This window comes from Urocitellus parryii, chromosome 8 (assembly GCF_045843805.1).
Source record: "Urocitellus parryii isolate mUroPar1 chromosome 8, mUroPar1.hap1, whole genome shotgun sequence".
NCBI classification, from domain to species: domain Eukaryota; kingdom Metazoa; phylum Chordata; class Mammalia; order Rodentia; family Sciuridae; genus Urocitellus; species Urocitellus parryii.
Window position 1 is genome coordinate 39830601 of NC_135538.1, and position 17027 is coordinate 39847627.

The 17027-nt window shown below is 33.7% G+C and overlaps 1 protein-coding gene across 7 annotated transcripts in view; it reads left to right on the forward strand.

The window, feature by feature from the left end:
• Trdn (triadin) overlaps positions 1–17027 on the forward strand; it is a 367236-nt gene that overhangs the window by 166187 nt on the left and 184022 nt on the right. For 5 of the 7 annotated variants that reach the window (XM_077801927.1, XM_077801929.1, XM_077801930.1 and 2 more), the window contains one exon: positions 739–801. The exons of the other annotated variants lie outside the window; for them this stretch is intronic. In XM_077801927.1, the coding sequence (XP_077658053.1) occupies positions 739–801 (63 nt within the window). The remainder of the gene's footprint in view (positions 1–738; positions 802–17027) is intronic. 7 annotated transcript variants of the gene reach the window in all.

Below are 17027 nucleotides of genomic sequence, written 5' to 3' on the forward strand. Positions count from 1 at the left end.
TCACTTTATGATTTCATAGTCATAGTTATTAACAAACCATTTTGAGTTTTGTAAATGTTCAAAATAGAGTTGAAATTGATTAAATTTTTAATAAGACAATGCAAAGCCTAAATACTTTGAAAAAATTACTATTGTCTGATTATTCTTTCCTGTTTTAGAAACTGTTCAATGTTAATTCATTAATTTATTTGACTATATATGTTGATATGAATATTATTATTCAACTAATTCTGCTTAATAAAAATATCTATCATGGGGCAGAACATTTTAGGCAATCAGAAGTAAATATTTGAAAAGTTTGAGTTTTTTTTTTTTTCTTTCTTAGTTGGTTGTTTTCAAATAGTTCATCTGATGTCTCCAAGTGAGCTTCAGAGATTTCAGAGTTCCTGATATGCTTCCAATGACTTAATAGCTCAAGGGACATTCAATATGTTCCTTTTAATATGTTTTAGAAAAATGATTGGATTCTACCATAATTAATAATAGCATATAATGCTTACACTTTTATGAAGTACTTCTTTCCTGTACCAAAAAATTTGTTCTTTCTTGGAGAAAAAGCAAACCTAAGACATTTGTCTGTTAGGTAGGTGCTAGTTCACTCATACTTGACATGACTTATGGCTCTGATGTGGGACTCATTTTTACAAGACAAATTGGATGCCTTAATGACACTCATGCATGTCCTGAAATATATGAAAATTAAATAGGCAGAGGTTTAGAATTTTCTTATTTTAACAGCAGAAAAAGAAGACGCCAAAAAGAAAAGTGAGAAGGACACTCCCATTGACCTGAAAAAGAAAGGTATTAAATTTATTTTGTTCCTTCGCATTATGTTTAAGATGTCTTTTTAACAAAAACAAAACAAAATCTTACTGTCAGGCTGGGGATGCAGCTCAGTCAGTGGTAGAGTACTTGCAAAGTGTGAGGCCCTGCATTTAATCCCCAGTACTACCTTGCTGTAAACTTGTTCAAATTTGGATATGAATTCTTGAATCCAACCATGTGAAGACTTGGACAAGCAAAAGATTGAGCTAGCTAGACAAGGAAGAATTGTTCAAGGCTATTAGAATCTGTGGGAGAGACTGGAGCTCCCTCTGAACTTAATGCTGCTGAAACAGAAAGCAGGAGTGTGTTAGAACTGAAACAGGGATCTTCAGCCATCGACATTTGCAAATAGGCCTTACTCCAAGAAAAAGTAAACTTCCCCTCTTCTATGTTTGGGAGAGAAACTGAGAGATGGCACGACCTTCTCTTCATGGTATTTATTATTTATGTTTGGTATCAAGGATTAAACCCAAGGATGCTTAATCATTGAACCACATCCCCAAGTCCTTCTTGTTTTTTACTTTGAGACACAGTCTCACTCAGTTGCTTAGGGCCTCCATAAATTGCTGAAGCTGGCTTTGAACTTGTGATCCTCATGCCTCAGCCTCCTGAATCTTGGGGATTACAGGAGTGAGCCACTGCATCCAGTTCCATGATTATCTTTCTAAGGCCTGGTTCTCAGATCTTTGAGAAGGGCACCCCTGTGCTGTAAAACTTAAAGAGGCTTTAAAAGATTCACATCTCACAGGGGCCAAGAAAGAATTTACAATTCCAAGTTTTATAAGTAATCGTTCTAAGGAAAGGATAGCCAGGCACCTAAGGTCAAGAAAAAGCCTTTCTGAAGTCAATCAAGCTGAGAGCCATCTTGGTCATGATGTAATACAAAGACAAGAGCTGCATGGTACAGAGAGAGAGAGAGAGAGAGAGAGAGAGAGAGAGAGAGAGAGGATCAGTCTGTCTATCTATTTATCTCTATTTAGTATCGATTTGCGAAGATAAGAAACCAGGAAAGAATAAGACACCTCATTAGGAAATAGGATTATTTCAACTCTTAGGGTTTAGATTTTTGCTTTACATTTAGTTTTGTTTTTATTCTGACACAGACATGAATGTCAGCTTCTATTCATGTAATGCTTAAGTCTACATGGAAAAAATTGTCATCTCAAGTAATATGGTTTGAAGATAAGTATTCACACCCCCAATATTTCCTCCACTGTGTCAGTGATGCTTGAAATTCTACTATTAGTGTCTTTCCATTCCTTTGAGTTATGAGGGAATTCTCTTTCATTACAATGCAAATCTCCCAGGGCCTGTGTGTATGGGGTAAAAAACTAATTCCTCTCAGGTATTAGCAACTTCAAGTAAATGAGATTTCCAAATATTCTCCATATAGTGGTAAATGGAAAATGATGCCTTAGAAAATGAGGCAGTAGGTAAGCTTACATAAGGGAGCTTCAAGGTAGGACATTGGCTAGGAAGAACAAGAAGGCTGGATGGCATCAGTGAAACCCTTATCTTTATGAAGGAATAGTAATTTATGTGACAAACAAGATGGTGATAAAATACACAGGATCCCAAATTAACTAACAGTTATACTTAGCAAGTAACAATCAGGAATGAGAGCATATTTCTGGTATACTGTAACTGGGGTAAAAAAATACATATAAAATAATAAGAATTGCATGATTAAATGGCTTGTAAAATGATGAGAGAGTGAGTCAGATATTCTGCCAGTATAAGAGTTGATTGTCAATTACTTTGCACTCCAAATTATATTATGAAGAATACACTGATGTGGTTTATTACATTTTTCAATACTTAATTTTACTTTAAATTTATTTTATTTTCCTGGTGAAATATGTCTTAAGAATCGAAAAAACACAGTACTGACCATATGATGATACTAAGAAATTTGTTGCTTAGATCAATGGACTTGTGATGTTACATGTATGAGTGGTGAAGATAGATAAGGTGCTTCTTCCTGAGTCATCAACTTTGTTAAAAAAAAATTTGCAGAAGAAATTTTTGAGTTGTAACCCTCAAAGCTTTTGTCACATGTATGCATGTATGTGCTGGTTGCCTGACCTTTATGTCAAAGTGAGGTTGTGCAGGACTAGCCTGAGAACTGATTATGCCATCATCACTTCCTGTAAGGCCAGTGCTCAGCCAGTGAAGCACAGATCACAGTGGGCATAGCTAGGGTGTCTGCTCAGCTAGAGGTGCATAACAAATTTGTCCATCTTGAAACCAGTTTTCTTTTTGTTAAGTTTGTCATTTTACCATTTGATTATATAAAATATTGTTGGTTCTTTTAAATTAATTCAGTTTCCTGATTGGAATATGAATGATTTAATAATTTGTGTACAAGTTTTTAGTCCTCTAAAATTCAAAATCGAGTGTGTTGATGTGTGTGTAAATGGATGTGTGTTTGTGTGTGTGTGGGTGTGTGTGTGTGGGTGGGTGTGTGTGAGAGAGAGAGAGAGAGAAAGAGAGAGAGGAAGGTGGAGAGAAAGTTAATTAATATTGTTTTTTAACTCTAACGTTTCTTTTCAGAGTTCAATAATTCTCTAATTATATTTTCAGGTGATGGCAATGTAGATTAAAAATAACCAAACTTAAGCTTATTATGAAAGTAGTAAAAGTTTATACAGATAATGAGAGGAATGAGTATAACAAGATCTTGAAGAGCTGGGGCACATATGTCATTTCTTCCTAAAATAGTCAAGGAAATATGGCAGAGCATATTATATAACTACTGTAACCCTAAATAGTAGCAAATCTATAAGGAAAAAGATAATCCTAAGAGTTTATTTAATATATGAGTATTATATTTTATTTGTACCACTTTTATATAATTTATGTGATTATATACTATATAGACTTGTTATACTATTATATTTTTTAATTAGATGCAAAAGAAGCTAAAAATCAAATTCTATTGACTGATAAATACACTCCTCTAATGCATGAAACTAGTAAATCATGCTTTGCTAATAATCTGTGTTAGTGAAAAGTTGACTGAATTTTTATGCAAGATTGTTAGCTTCTTGATTAATAGTAGTTGAAACCAAGTAATTGGGACATAGTGGTTACTTATAATAATCTCTTATTTAGTGTATATTGGAAAGTATACATGTAAAAAATCTTGTCACTTTAAAATATTACGTAAAACAAAAAAAAAAAAGAAAAATCACAAGGATATTTTTGCCACATTATAACATATGTTTCCACCTGATGGGTTGCCATTAAAAAGTAAACAAAAATTTAAAAACATCTCCCCATTTTAGTGTTGGACTTAGGTGTAAGACATACCAAACACTCTAGTTACTACAAAGAGAAGAGATTCTATACAGGGAATTGGGTACCTACAAAATTATAGGCAGGAAGGGAAGAATCAAAATTAAGGATATGATATTGAATCATAAAGTATAGGTCAGGAAACAATTTCATTCCCAAAGTTTTCTTCTAACAGTCACAAAGGCTGGTTGCTGGAAACGTATAAGCAGACTTCAGCAGCTGACTAACACCTTCATTTGCCAAATCAGACATCTAGTTTGTCCAACCATTTCTGCAAGTCAGTTTCATGTATGCTTATTTAGTTGGTGGGACTTACTTTTGTTTCTTGGTGAGCAATAGCAGCAAGGGAGTCCACCAGATACAAAATTCTGGAATTCCAATTTGTTTAACTGGAAGATAGGTAGAATGGAAGTTGGAAAAAAGCTATCTATACTATCTGTAATAATGATACCTTCAGAAGTGTCTGAGAGGATAAAATTCATTTGAGATAGTTTTTGAAGTCCTGGACTATTGAGGAAATGAACATATCTTCATGTACTCCCCAAACCTGAAAAAGATGATTTGATCAAAAACCGTGATCAAATTTTTCAATTTAAAGTGTTCACAAGACACATTTGAATGAAATTTATGTTGCTCTTTACTTAAACTATAGCTAAAAAAGCATAGGTATTTTTTTCTCTTCACTTCACAAAATGATGTTTTTAAGAAACATTTTTCTAAGTGCTTGATGATGAGATTATAAGGCTTGAAAAAGATTACCACATTGTTTTGTCTTATATGAAATAGTTATAATATACAAAAAATATATAGACCACAAGAGAATCCAAATGGACTCCAAGATAATCTATTTCTCTCAAGTTGGCTATTTTTGAAGTTCTAAGTTATAAACATTTTAGAGTTGAATTTATTATCACTGTACATATTCAAATATTAATTATGAAAATAATTTTGACGTAATAACTGTTAATAATGTTACAAAATGATATTTCATCATTATACTTTCCAGTAGTATTTTTTAAGAATTGTCTGAACAGAAGTACAAATTATAAGAAGGAGCCTATAAAAACACACTGGTTTCTCTGAAATATGCTGTTAGAAAAGGACAAATTAATTAATTCATATACACATGCTTTCTTACAGGAAATATTTACTAAATGTCTTCTATATTCCAGATATTCGAGCATGCACAGGTGGGTCAGCGGACATAAGAGGTGCCCTAATGGGATTTACAGTTTGGTGAGGGCAGCACACCATGAATAAGAAGACAGAATACTATTAAGTACAGCTCAGGCCAAGAGAAAAGGAGGAAATAAATTTGGGACAATCATAAAAAATAATGGATGGGGTTGGGGAGCCATTAACATAGAAAAGGTTTTTAGATTGGTCCCCTCTGAGAGTCAACATTGATTTAGCACAAAAATGGTGCTAGAGATTCAACCCAGAGCCTTGAACATGTGAAGCTTGTGCTGTATCACTGAGCTATACCCCCAGCCTGAGAGACAACAGGCTGATGTATTGGAAGGGTCCAGGCATCAATGTGTGCATCTTTACATGAAAAATGTGAATGTGATGTTTGTGTGTGTACATGATGTGTGTATTCATGGTTTGTATGAGAAGTCAGAATATAGAGAACATGTGCAGAAGAACCTTGGATTTCATTCAAAATGTAATAAAAAATCCTTAGTCAAAGTTTTCAATATAGTAATCTGTATAAATCCTATTATTTCCCTGGGAATAGAGGAGTTTACACAGAGAGATTGTGTCAAAAGAAACAGAATAGAAACAGAATCAAGGTCTGGGCAACTCCCACAACTAGAGAGGAGGTAGTAAAGAGCAAAGTAAGAGAGATGAAAGGACTTGCCAGAGATATTAAGGGAAAAGAAAAGAGTACAGTTTTAGAAATTGTTGTCTTAAGAAGCAAAAATTTCTCAAATTTTGAATGCTATTTAGAAACTGTGAGAGGAGGACAGAAGAGACAAGGACAGTCAGTGGACAGAGGATGTGAAGCCAGATTGGAATGGGAGGTGCAACAATGCAGAAAAATGTAGAACATTTGGAAGTTGGGGTTGTGGTTGTATAAGGAATAAAGAGTCTTTTTTGTTGTGCAATTCTACTTTGGGAGGCTAATTTGGAGTCTAATGGACATAAATAGAATATGAGAGATTGATGTTCAAAGGGCAGAGTATATAAGCAGATATCTAAGAGATAATTTAGAATCCATTGTTTGATGAGCCCATGGGTGACATACATTTTTTTTTTTTGTGTGTGTGTGTGTGAGATAATGTCACAAATGTTCCTATAATAAAAGTGTATGTGTTCAAGTTATGCAGAATACCATATACAGATTAATTTATAAAGAGAGGTTTGCATTTTGCAAGATATGAGATTTAAGATTAGGTGGTCCTGTTCATAAAACTAAAACTCCAATAATAAGTACATTTTAATACAAAAATGTCAATTTTAGAAAAAGAAATATAAAATTGTCCTTTATGCTCACTGAGGTAAGTTTGTGAAACATATTTGAGCAATGCTTTTTAGGGCTCATTTATTGTGTAACAATATCTGACTAGAACTAATCATTAAATATCCATGCGTGAATGGAACAGGTGAGTTTACTCCAGAAGGAACTCATAAGGTTTGTGCTGTGTTAAGGGATATATGCATATATATTTCAATAGAATATTTTCAATTACTATGTGGGGCAAATAATATTAAATTCTGTAAGAACTACATTATCACTAATTTTTCTTTTGAATCCTTTTTCTTTTTTTAAGCATTTTGTTCTAGTTGTTAGTGTTCAAAATACTTTGCATGGCAGATATCAGGCCCTATGATTTTTACATTTATATATAAATAAAAGTAACTTCCTTGAAATATTTATATGTTCAGATACATTTTGGCTGAATAGTTTTTCATATATTTCATGTGTTTGGGTTAAGTTTAAAGGAGCAGCCTTTTATTTTCTTGATATTTATTTGGGGTTTATGATTTTTACCCTACTTAATTTATTTTTTATGTTAGCTCAACTATATTAAAAATACCCACCTTACTAGAATTGACTTGAAGGGAAGAGAATATATTTTCAAATATTCTAATGATTAAAACCATGTGAGACAAGCTGGGCCTGGTTGCCCACAAAGGTAATCTCAATGACTTGGAAGCTAAGGTAGGAGAATCACAAGTTTCAGGCCATTCTCAGCAACTTAGCAAGACCCTGTCTCAAAATAAAAACTAAAAAAGGGCTGGGAATGTGAACTAGTGGTTAAATGCCCCTGGGTTCAATTCTTGATACCAAAAACAAAAACAAAACAAAAAAATAAAACCGTCAAAACTCAGAAAGGTGAGATGCTCATATTAGAAATTACTTAGGCCTGGATAAAAAGGACTAGTATACAAGTGACTATTTTAAATCTTTTAATGCTGATTTTGGAGAATTAGGGATACCCTCCTAGTGAAGACAGAAACAAAATTAGCACCAAACTTGAGGATCTGTGAGTTACATTATCTTTTGTGAAGTACTTTCAACAAGGAATATTGAAATATATATGAGCAAAAATTAGTAAATATATAATACATATATCTTTCTTTATATGCTTTGATTATATCAGTAATTTAAGTATCACTTACATGTATACTAAATTATTTTGAGTTCAAGTTTCTAGGTAGAATGAGTTTTTTTCTGAAAATTGCAAAACTAAAATAATATAATCTAACATTAAAATAAGTGACCTCCTGGAATGGTCATGAATTAAATTTTCATGGTCAGATTACACAGAACAGTATAGGAAATGTGATATCAGTTAGTTACATTATTTTTTTTCTCAAATTGAATATGTGATCATGGCTCAGGAGACTGAGGCAGGAGGATCGCAAGTTCAAAGCCAGCCTCAGTAAAAGCTAAGCACTAAGCAACTCAGTGAGGCCTTGTCTCCAAATAAAATACAAAATAGGGCTGGGGACGAGGCTCAGTGTCAGAGTGACCCTGAGTTCCATCCCCATAGCCCCTATCTCCACTCCCACAAAAAAAGAAAGAAAGGAAGAAAGAAAGAAAGAAAGAAAGAAAGAAAGAAAGAAAGAAAGAAAGAAAGAAAGAAAGAAAGGAAGGAAGGAAGGAAATGTGAACAGATTTTGATCTGTTTGGGGGATAATGATGTGATCTGAATTTTCCTCATGTTCTAAGATATACATTAAAGAATATGGAAATGAAATATGTAAATTTTATTGTATTATATCTTAAAAGTCTATAAGATTTTTCATTTGATGAAAGTAAAGCTTAAAAACCATCAAAATGATACATCTTTCAATTCTAGTCTCTCTAGGGATACTAAAAGCAGATCTTTGAAACTTCATTGTGATTCTGCCAATATGTATTCATATTATCAAGGCATTTTTAAGTGATAATAATAGCAGTTAAATGTGTTCTTTGTTTTTTCATTTGATCATTACAACTCTGTGAGGCAGGCATTATAATTGCCATTATATACAGAGGGCAATGCAGCACTGGAACAGTTGAGCAATGTCCAGGATCACAGTCTTAATGAAGTAAGTGCAGTAGGAGAGTCACCAAATGAAGCTTTGCTGGGATTTTTGTTTGTTTTTTATTTTTGTGTTTTTTGCAAACTACAAGCAATTTTTACCCCAATTCTAGCTAATGATAGTGGTGGACTTCTTTAATTTCTTCTCTTCTCTCCACTCTTCTCATGTTCTGCTTCCTTAATTCCACTGAGGTGATATTATAACAGATGTACACATACAAGAAAGAAATCCAAGGTTATCTTATAGGGCTGATTCTTATTTTTTGTAGCAGTTCTGCTTTCCTTCACTCCTTCACTCAATAAATAGATACGTCATAATATATGCTTAATATTTGAGATAGATCACTGTAAGAGATATATATCTACTTGTTGCTAAGGACCTTAGAGAATAGTCTAAAAAAATCATACTGTAATTGTATAAAAATTGTTTCTCTTTTCTGGTAGTTGGTGACTATAAGAAATTTAGAACAGGGATGCCACAGACTTATAGAAGAAGACATTTGTCCAAGGCAATATGATGCTTATTTTTATGCAATGAAGACGAGAACTCATACAATTTTTATAGTGGTTTATAACTAAAGATGGTTTATTATTGTGAATGGTGCACTGTTTTTTAGTTTACTCATGTATAGTTCCAGAGTAAATTGGTTTCAGCTCAACATAGGAGTCACGTTATCTCAGAATAAGTTTATCACTTTTTTAGACCTTCTTTATTGTTCTGGACTCATATGATTGCAAATTAGTTATAGGTGCTGTCCCACCTCCCTTATTGTTCATGTCCTATGGAAAAAATAGTAGATTCATTTACTGAGAGCTCAGAGAACCTAGACTAAGGTTCACTGGTTGATGTGGTGTTCATGAACTAACCTTAGTGTGGGGGAGATTGAAGACTGAAAGGATAATCTGATGTTTGAGTTTAGGTCACGCGTCCTATCCTGAATAATCAGATGAACTTTGTCCAGTTTATCTTTACTGAAATTGGGTCAAGGAGTGATTACATTAGGGTGTTAAAATTACAATGAAACAGAGAAATTATGACATTGGAACACCTATGTATTCTCTTTAGGTAGTTATTTCCATCTAGGGGGAATATGGATGACTTCATTTCAAAAATAGAATACAATAAAGGAAGACTTTTGATACTTCTATCTGTTGATATAATACTTAAGTATTTTAGAAAAGAAACTCTGCTGGGATAATGTAGTGTGACCCACAAAGGCAGATAAAATTCTAGGTTTCTGAAATTAATATTATATATACATATATATATACATATATATATGTGTATATATATATATATATATATATATATATAAATGTGTGAAATTCATTAATTGTACCCTGCATTATTAGAAACCCACCAGGATAATAGCCTTTAATTTTAGTAGAGATATTTTGAAATAAACCAGATGGTATTCAGAAAAGAGTAATTCAGAATTGTGGATATTTAATTTGGAAATGAGAAAACAGAATATCAAAGCCACATTCATAACCTTGACAAACTCTCTCCTATTTAGATGTAGTCTACTCATGGTTATTCCTTAAAAATAGGACACTATGGCAGAAGTTATAAGACAATATGGGATGCTCAAGGTGATATTGAGCATCTTTTAATCAATGAAGGATAGAGTTTGAAGTGTGCAAACAGAGTGGCCATCTCAGGCTTGTAGAGGTCAAACTTGCCTGAAGAAAGATGTGTTAAACTCAGGGAGGCTCAACAGATTATCTTTTTTTTTTCAGAATGAATATGGATAAATGAAACCCATATCTGGATTATTTAACATTTGAAATGAATGTTTATATTATTATGATCTTAAATTTGTCTGTGTTCATTTTGAAGACTAATGATTTAAGAAACAAAAGTGTGGTCAAAAGCCAATTCTAGGAAGTGAGATCATGGTAAATGTTCACTGTATATAACCTGAATTTACACAGTCTCTCCTGTCTACTCCAGCATAAAACACTACTCTGAATCTAATCAGAGCATGTCTTATTGATGTCTACATAAACCAAGGACACTTTGAAATAAAATGTATTACATGTTTGGAATAATGATCAATTGTCCTTAAGGCAAATGAATGTTTTAAGACATTTCAAGAAGAAAATCCCAGTGACAATAAGCTTAGGGTAGGAGGGAAAGTTTACTTACAATGCCAAAGACAGGGGAAAATGCTTCAGATAACCAAAGTTTCTAGACAGGAAAATAATTGTAATTACATTTTTAGGAAGTTTATTATAAGTAATCGAGGAAGGCTTAGAGGAACACATATAATACTTCTGAAATTAATAGCACTCTATTTTTTACTAAGAAATAGCTTCTGACAGTAATAAAATATAACCATTATGTTAGTCAGTACCCATATCCTGTTAGCAATATTAGTCTTAAAATATGAAATTAAAACTATGATCAGGTGAAGATACTAAAGCTAAAACACAACAGAAAGAGCTCATTTTGAGGTGGGCAAATATTGAAGTTATACAAATCAGAGGAAAGAGAAAATCAATATCTATGTCACTGAACATGTAAAACAGGTCTATCAATAGAATATTATGAATTACTTGGGCACTCTCCCTTGTAAAAATGTGTATTTTACCATTGTTCCTAAGAATTTGCACCACTAGTTAATTGTCCCACTATTTCCCATGTGCAGCAATATTCATGTGGGTATTTCGGAGGGCTGAGTGAATCTTTTGAGTTGGCTTGATGATTCCATTACACTTTAGAAATGAAATCCTAATAGTTCACTCTCCCCTTTCTGAGACTATTGCTTCTAAACTGTTCCCTTTTTATTTTATGTTTCATCACCTTTTTATCCTTCTTCTTCTTTCTTCAGAAAATAAAAATTAAAAGCTCCCGTGAGTTCTGTCTTATCCACTGATGTATTTCATCTTTGTATTTGTGTTCTCTTTTTTCTTTCTTCTTTTTCTGAATACAACACCATGCAACAGTAACAAAGTTTATAATTATATGCAATCCTCATCTGCTTGCTCAGGAGCATCACTCCAGTAATGCTCTCCTCTGCAAATTCATTTTGACTTCTATTGGTCATTCCCATCAGCGAATGTCCTGCTGTAGACAGCATATCTCTCTTAGGTGACTGTGCCATTTCTCAGATCCCCCTTAGAATGAAGTTTTTCTTAAGGGTTGTCTCCATACACCTTCCCATCTCTCTGTGTCCACCAAACTTGGGTTTCCATCCCCACCACTATTATCACTTCTCCATATTCCCAAGCCCAAATGAGAATTCCTCATTCTCAAGAGTATTTGACAGCCACTGCTTATCTCCCCACTCAGCTTTTTTGACAATACTCTTTCATTTTAGCCTCTTTCTTTCTTTCTTTCTTTCTTTCTTTCTTTCTTTCTTTCTTCTTTCTTCTTCTTTTTTTTTAGGGTGGGGGTACCAAGGATTGAACTCAGGGCCAGAACTCTGCCACTAAATCACATCCCCAGCCCTATTTTTTTTTTTTTTTTATTTAGAGACAGGGACTCACTGAGTTGCTTAGTACCTTGCTTCTACTGAGGCTGGCTTTGAACTCATGATCCTTCTACTTTGGCCTCCTGAGCCACTGGGATTCATAGGCATGTGCCACCATGCCCGGCTCCTTTTAGCCTTTCTGGTCACTCTTTCTTGATCTTTTTTTCCCCTGGTTTCCTTCCTTTCTTTCTGGGGCCTAAAATTGGAGGCACTCTAGGGCTCTATTCTATATTCACTTTTTTAGTGACCTCATATAGTCTCATGGTCCTAAAATCATCTGATACCAACTCCTAAATGTTCATCTCCATTTCTGAACTCCACAGTCAAATATTCACCTATTCACCATCTTTATTTATATACCTATTACACATCCCAAAGTTAATGTGTCTTAAAAGCCCTTCACATCACACACACACACACACACACACACACACACACACACCTCTGAATGTGTCACCTATACTCAGCTCTTTACCTCTTATCAATAAATTATCACAACTTTTTTCCCTTTTAATGAGTCTTAAATCTCTCCAGTTACTTTCAACTTCTTTACATCCTCTCTTTAATCCGTTAATATCTTGTCACCTTTACCTTTGAAATATGTTTGGTAGCTGACTCTTTTTCTCTTTCATCTCTTGACTCCAAAAGCAAGGTCATTCTCAACAATAATGAAAATTTCAATAGCTGTAAAAAGTGACACAGTTTATTTCTTGTTCACTTTAGAAGCTGTTTAGGCTCTCAGGCTCCTGGAATCTCCACCTCCATCCTATTCTGTCTTTATGGAGACATACCGTCTCTTCCAGACAAGGATATAAAATGCTATTGGTGAACTGATGACTGTAGATAAGGTCACAGTTGCATTTGTCATACAACAAGGCCATTAACTGAGCTTCTAATCACACATTCCTGCCATATCTAATCATTTGTTATTTGAACAAATTGCTTTCATTTCTAATAGAGCTGATGGTTTCAGCATTTGGATTTCACAAGTATGTGCAAATTTTAATTTGCTTTTTCAACTGAATTTTAGCTTCACTAAAATCTTATCAAAATGACAAGTATAATCAATGTGTGAAGTCTCTAGCAAGTCATTTTGCAAAACCACAGACAGAAAGATAATTAATGCATGAGTTATTATTTTAGAGAATCTGTTATATTTATATAATATTTTGCACGTGGAGAAAAAAAAAGCCATGACTTATTATCAAATGGTCTTTATGAAAAGATATAGACTTGGTAAGAATGTCAGCGTGGGAGAAGTAGGGCAGAATAACCAATTAGTAACAGGAAAGGAAAGCTACACAGGAAGGAATAGAAGATAACAGGTAGAAAAGTGTTCATTCCGTTTGATGCATTGGTAATACTTGGCAGAAAGTTTCCCTGTGCCCATTGAATTTAGGTAGGTAGGACATATAAATATCACAAATTTAAAACTCATTTTCTTGCCTAATGAAACACTAATGTCTAATGAACCAGCAAAAAGTATCAGTGCACAGTTAAATTTTTTCCTTCTGGGATGTCCGTTTTCTTCTCATCCTGCTTCTTTGATGGATGGCTCTTCCCCTAAACTCCAACCATGTGGCTCAAATGGAGTTGAAATTATCATCTCTGCTCCATCTGCCACTCTCTGGACTAGTGTGGGTTCATGACCCAATTGGGCCAGAGTCCTGCCCTGTGGAATCTTTAAAAAAGACAAAAGGAAGATAGCATTTTCCCTTAGACTGTGAAATTGGGTCAATCTAGGAAAAGCCATTTGTCATATTACACCCTGTTGTGATAGTCATTATTGAAAATTATGATGACACATAGACAAAGACAGGACAGAAAACTCCCCAACCAACCAACTATCCAAACAAACAAACAAAAAACAAAGAAAAAAAAAGGTGCAGTTTTAAAGAAACTTCAAGCCTAAGATTTTTGTAAGCCTGGATACTGCCCTCACTCTGACCTTGTGCCACTATATGTGACATGATTTTATGTATTCCTCTGTCTTAGTTTTCTTTTGGATTTTATCATTTCTAATTTAAACATTCATTTCTCAAATATATGTCAAGGATTATATATTTGACAGATCTCTACTAGCTGAACAATTTCTTAAAGAGGGAAATTTTCATAGATGCTTCATTGTTTGGTAGCCTGCTTTAGAGAGTGAACAAATACATAGTTATTTCATCAAATTTAGGAAAATACATTTGTCAATGCAGCACGTGCTTTTCAGAAAATTATGTTAACATAATTTTTAAAACATTATAACTAAAAGCAAGGATCAATCTCATTCACCTTGTTTTATAAGCACAATAGAAACCAAAATCCAAATGACTACCTTTAATTTTGTTCTGAGTTTAGACTTGCCTTTCTTTTGACTTTTAATGGAAAAAGATGGCATTTTGTAAAGTATAAAATTAACAACATGTTTATCTCCCCAAACTATTAATAAACTCAGTGAGACAACCCAAGACCAATTAGACATAACATCTCATACTGCTATTACACTTAGTAGCTTTGCTAGTAATTTTAGTTAGAAAGAACTATCCATTGTGTTACATGGTAATTCATAATTTATTTCTATTGCTACAAGACCCAAGTTCATCTGCTTGCCACAAAACAGGCCAATGAAGACAAGGAATTGAGGGTAGAGAGATGAGTTTATTAAAAAAGTTGACTAAACAAAAATATAAAGGGCTATTATCATTGGTCCACCTGGTCAAGAAGTAGATTTTGGAATAGTTTATGCAGGTGGGTGATGGGTACTGGCAGACAGATGGGTACCTTCTCACAGTCGGTAAAGGTTCTGGGTTTGTGGCCACATGATACACATTTGATCTTAAATGCCTAGTCACACTATGTTTTCCAGTTATTTGAATCTTAAGGCAAAGAGTGATTATTTTTGCTTACTGATTAGTCCACCAATGTGCAGTTCCTGACATATTACACAATGGCCAGGTTAGAGGTGTTAGCTTCTCAGAGAAGATACACAAGGGCCAAGTGAAGTTAAATATGAATTACTTAATGCTCAGCTTCACTGTGAATCTTTCTGCTATTTTCTTCAAACAACCGTTTGAAAGCATATAACTTCTCTATTATATTCTATGTTTATTGTAGATCTAGGAGGTTTTAAAAGACATGATCATTGTCATTTTTGAAATAGTCAAAGGATATGGAGAGAGGCTTTTAATCTAGAATTTAACCTTAGGTAATAAGTACTGAATACATCAAATACTTCTTTTTTAGGACTAAGTCTATTTACATAAAATTCCACATATTTATTCTTTTATTTTGTCCTAAATTACTTCTTGTGTAAATTGTGAGTGATAATGAGCTCATCTAATTTTTTTAAAAAAACATGTGGAACACTGCCAGACACAATGGCACACACCTGTAATTCCAGAAATTCAGGACATTGAGGCAAGAGGATCACAAGTTTGAGGTCAGACTGAACAACTCAGTAACAGCCTGTCTCAAGATAAAAAATAAAAAGCACTAGGGATATAGCTCAGAGGTAAAGCACCCTTGGGTTCAATCCCCAATACAAAAACTAAAAACAAACAAACAAACAACAACAACAACAACAACAACAAAAAAAAAAAAACAGAAGAAGAAGAAAGAAAGAAAGGAAAAAGGAAAGTAAGTAAGAAAGAAAGAAATTTGGAATGCTCACTATTTTGTGGGGAACAGTTTAGATTTGATGAATTAGTTTACATAAAAATGTCTGACTGATATATGAGAGAATGCTCAATATCGTCTCAGGGAAATGCAAATCAAAACTACAATGAGATACTACTTCATCCCAGTAAGAACAGCCATTATCAAAAAGTCAAAAAATAAAGAATTCTGGTGAGGATGTGGATAAAAAGTAATTCTTATGCACAGTTTGTGTGAATGTAAATTGGTACAGCAATTACAGAGAACAATGTGGTGGTTCCCCCAAAAAAGCTAAAAAGAGAACCTTCATACAAGCCAGCAAACCTACTACTGGGTAAAAACTCAAAGGAAATGAAATACAGATGTCAAAAAGACACTAATGTCCATGTTTTTTGCAGCACTATTCACAATAGCCAGGTATGGCATCACTGTAAATGTCCATCAATGAAGAAAGGATAAAGAAAATATGTCACATATGTGCAATGGAATATTATTCAGCTATTAAAAGCATGAAATCCTGTTATGTACAACAACATCCATGGGTTTGGAGAACATTATGTCAAGGAAAATAAGCTGGGCATAGAAAGACAAGGATTGCAAACACACATTATTTCACTTTATAAGTGGAATCTAAAAATGCTGAACTCAGAGATTAAGAGTTGAATAATGGCTATGAGGGACTTGGGAATAAGGAAAAGGAGGTAGGAAGAGGTTTGACAACAGGTATAATGTTATTGTTTGATATGAGAAATAAGTTCTGGTGTTCTGTGGCAGAGTACTGTGAATATAATGAACAATAATGCATTATATATCTCAAAATCATTAAAAGAGAGGCATTTGAATGGACTCATCTTAAAGAAATGATAAAAGTTTAAGACAAGGACTATGCTAATAGCACTCAGTTGATCATTACCCAGTGTAAACATGAATCTAAATATCATATCATATTTTATAAATATGTAAAATATTATGCTAATCAATTTTTTTAATTTAAAAAGTAACGATTATTTTTCTGGAAGTCTGACCAGAGGAATTTTAGATTCAAAGTTATTAAGGGTATTCTCATGGTTCTCTCTCTTGATCTCTTTTCCCATTTCTTGTTAGCATTCCTTAGCTAGAGTCTTAGGTAAACTCTCAATAGCTTGTAGTAAGATTCCTTTGGTAAGTCTCAGGCTTACCAAGTTGCTAAACACTGAATCCTAAGAAGAAATAGGCCACTCTAAATTCCTAGAGAATATTCTTATTAACTTGG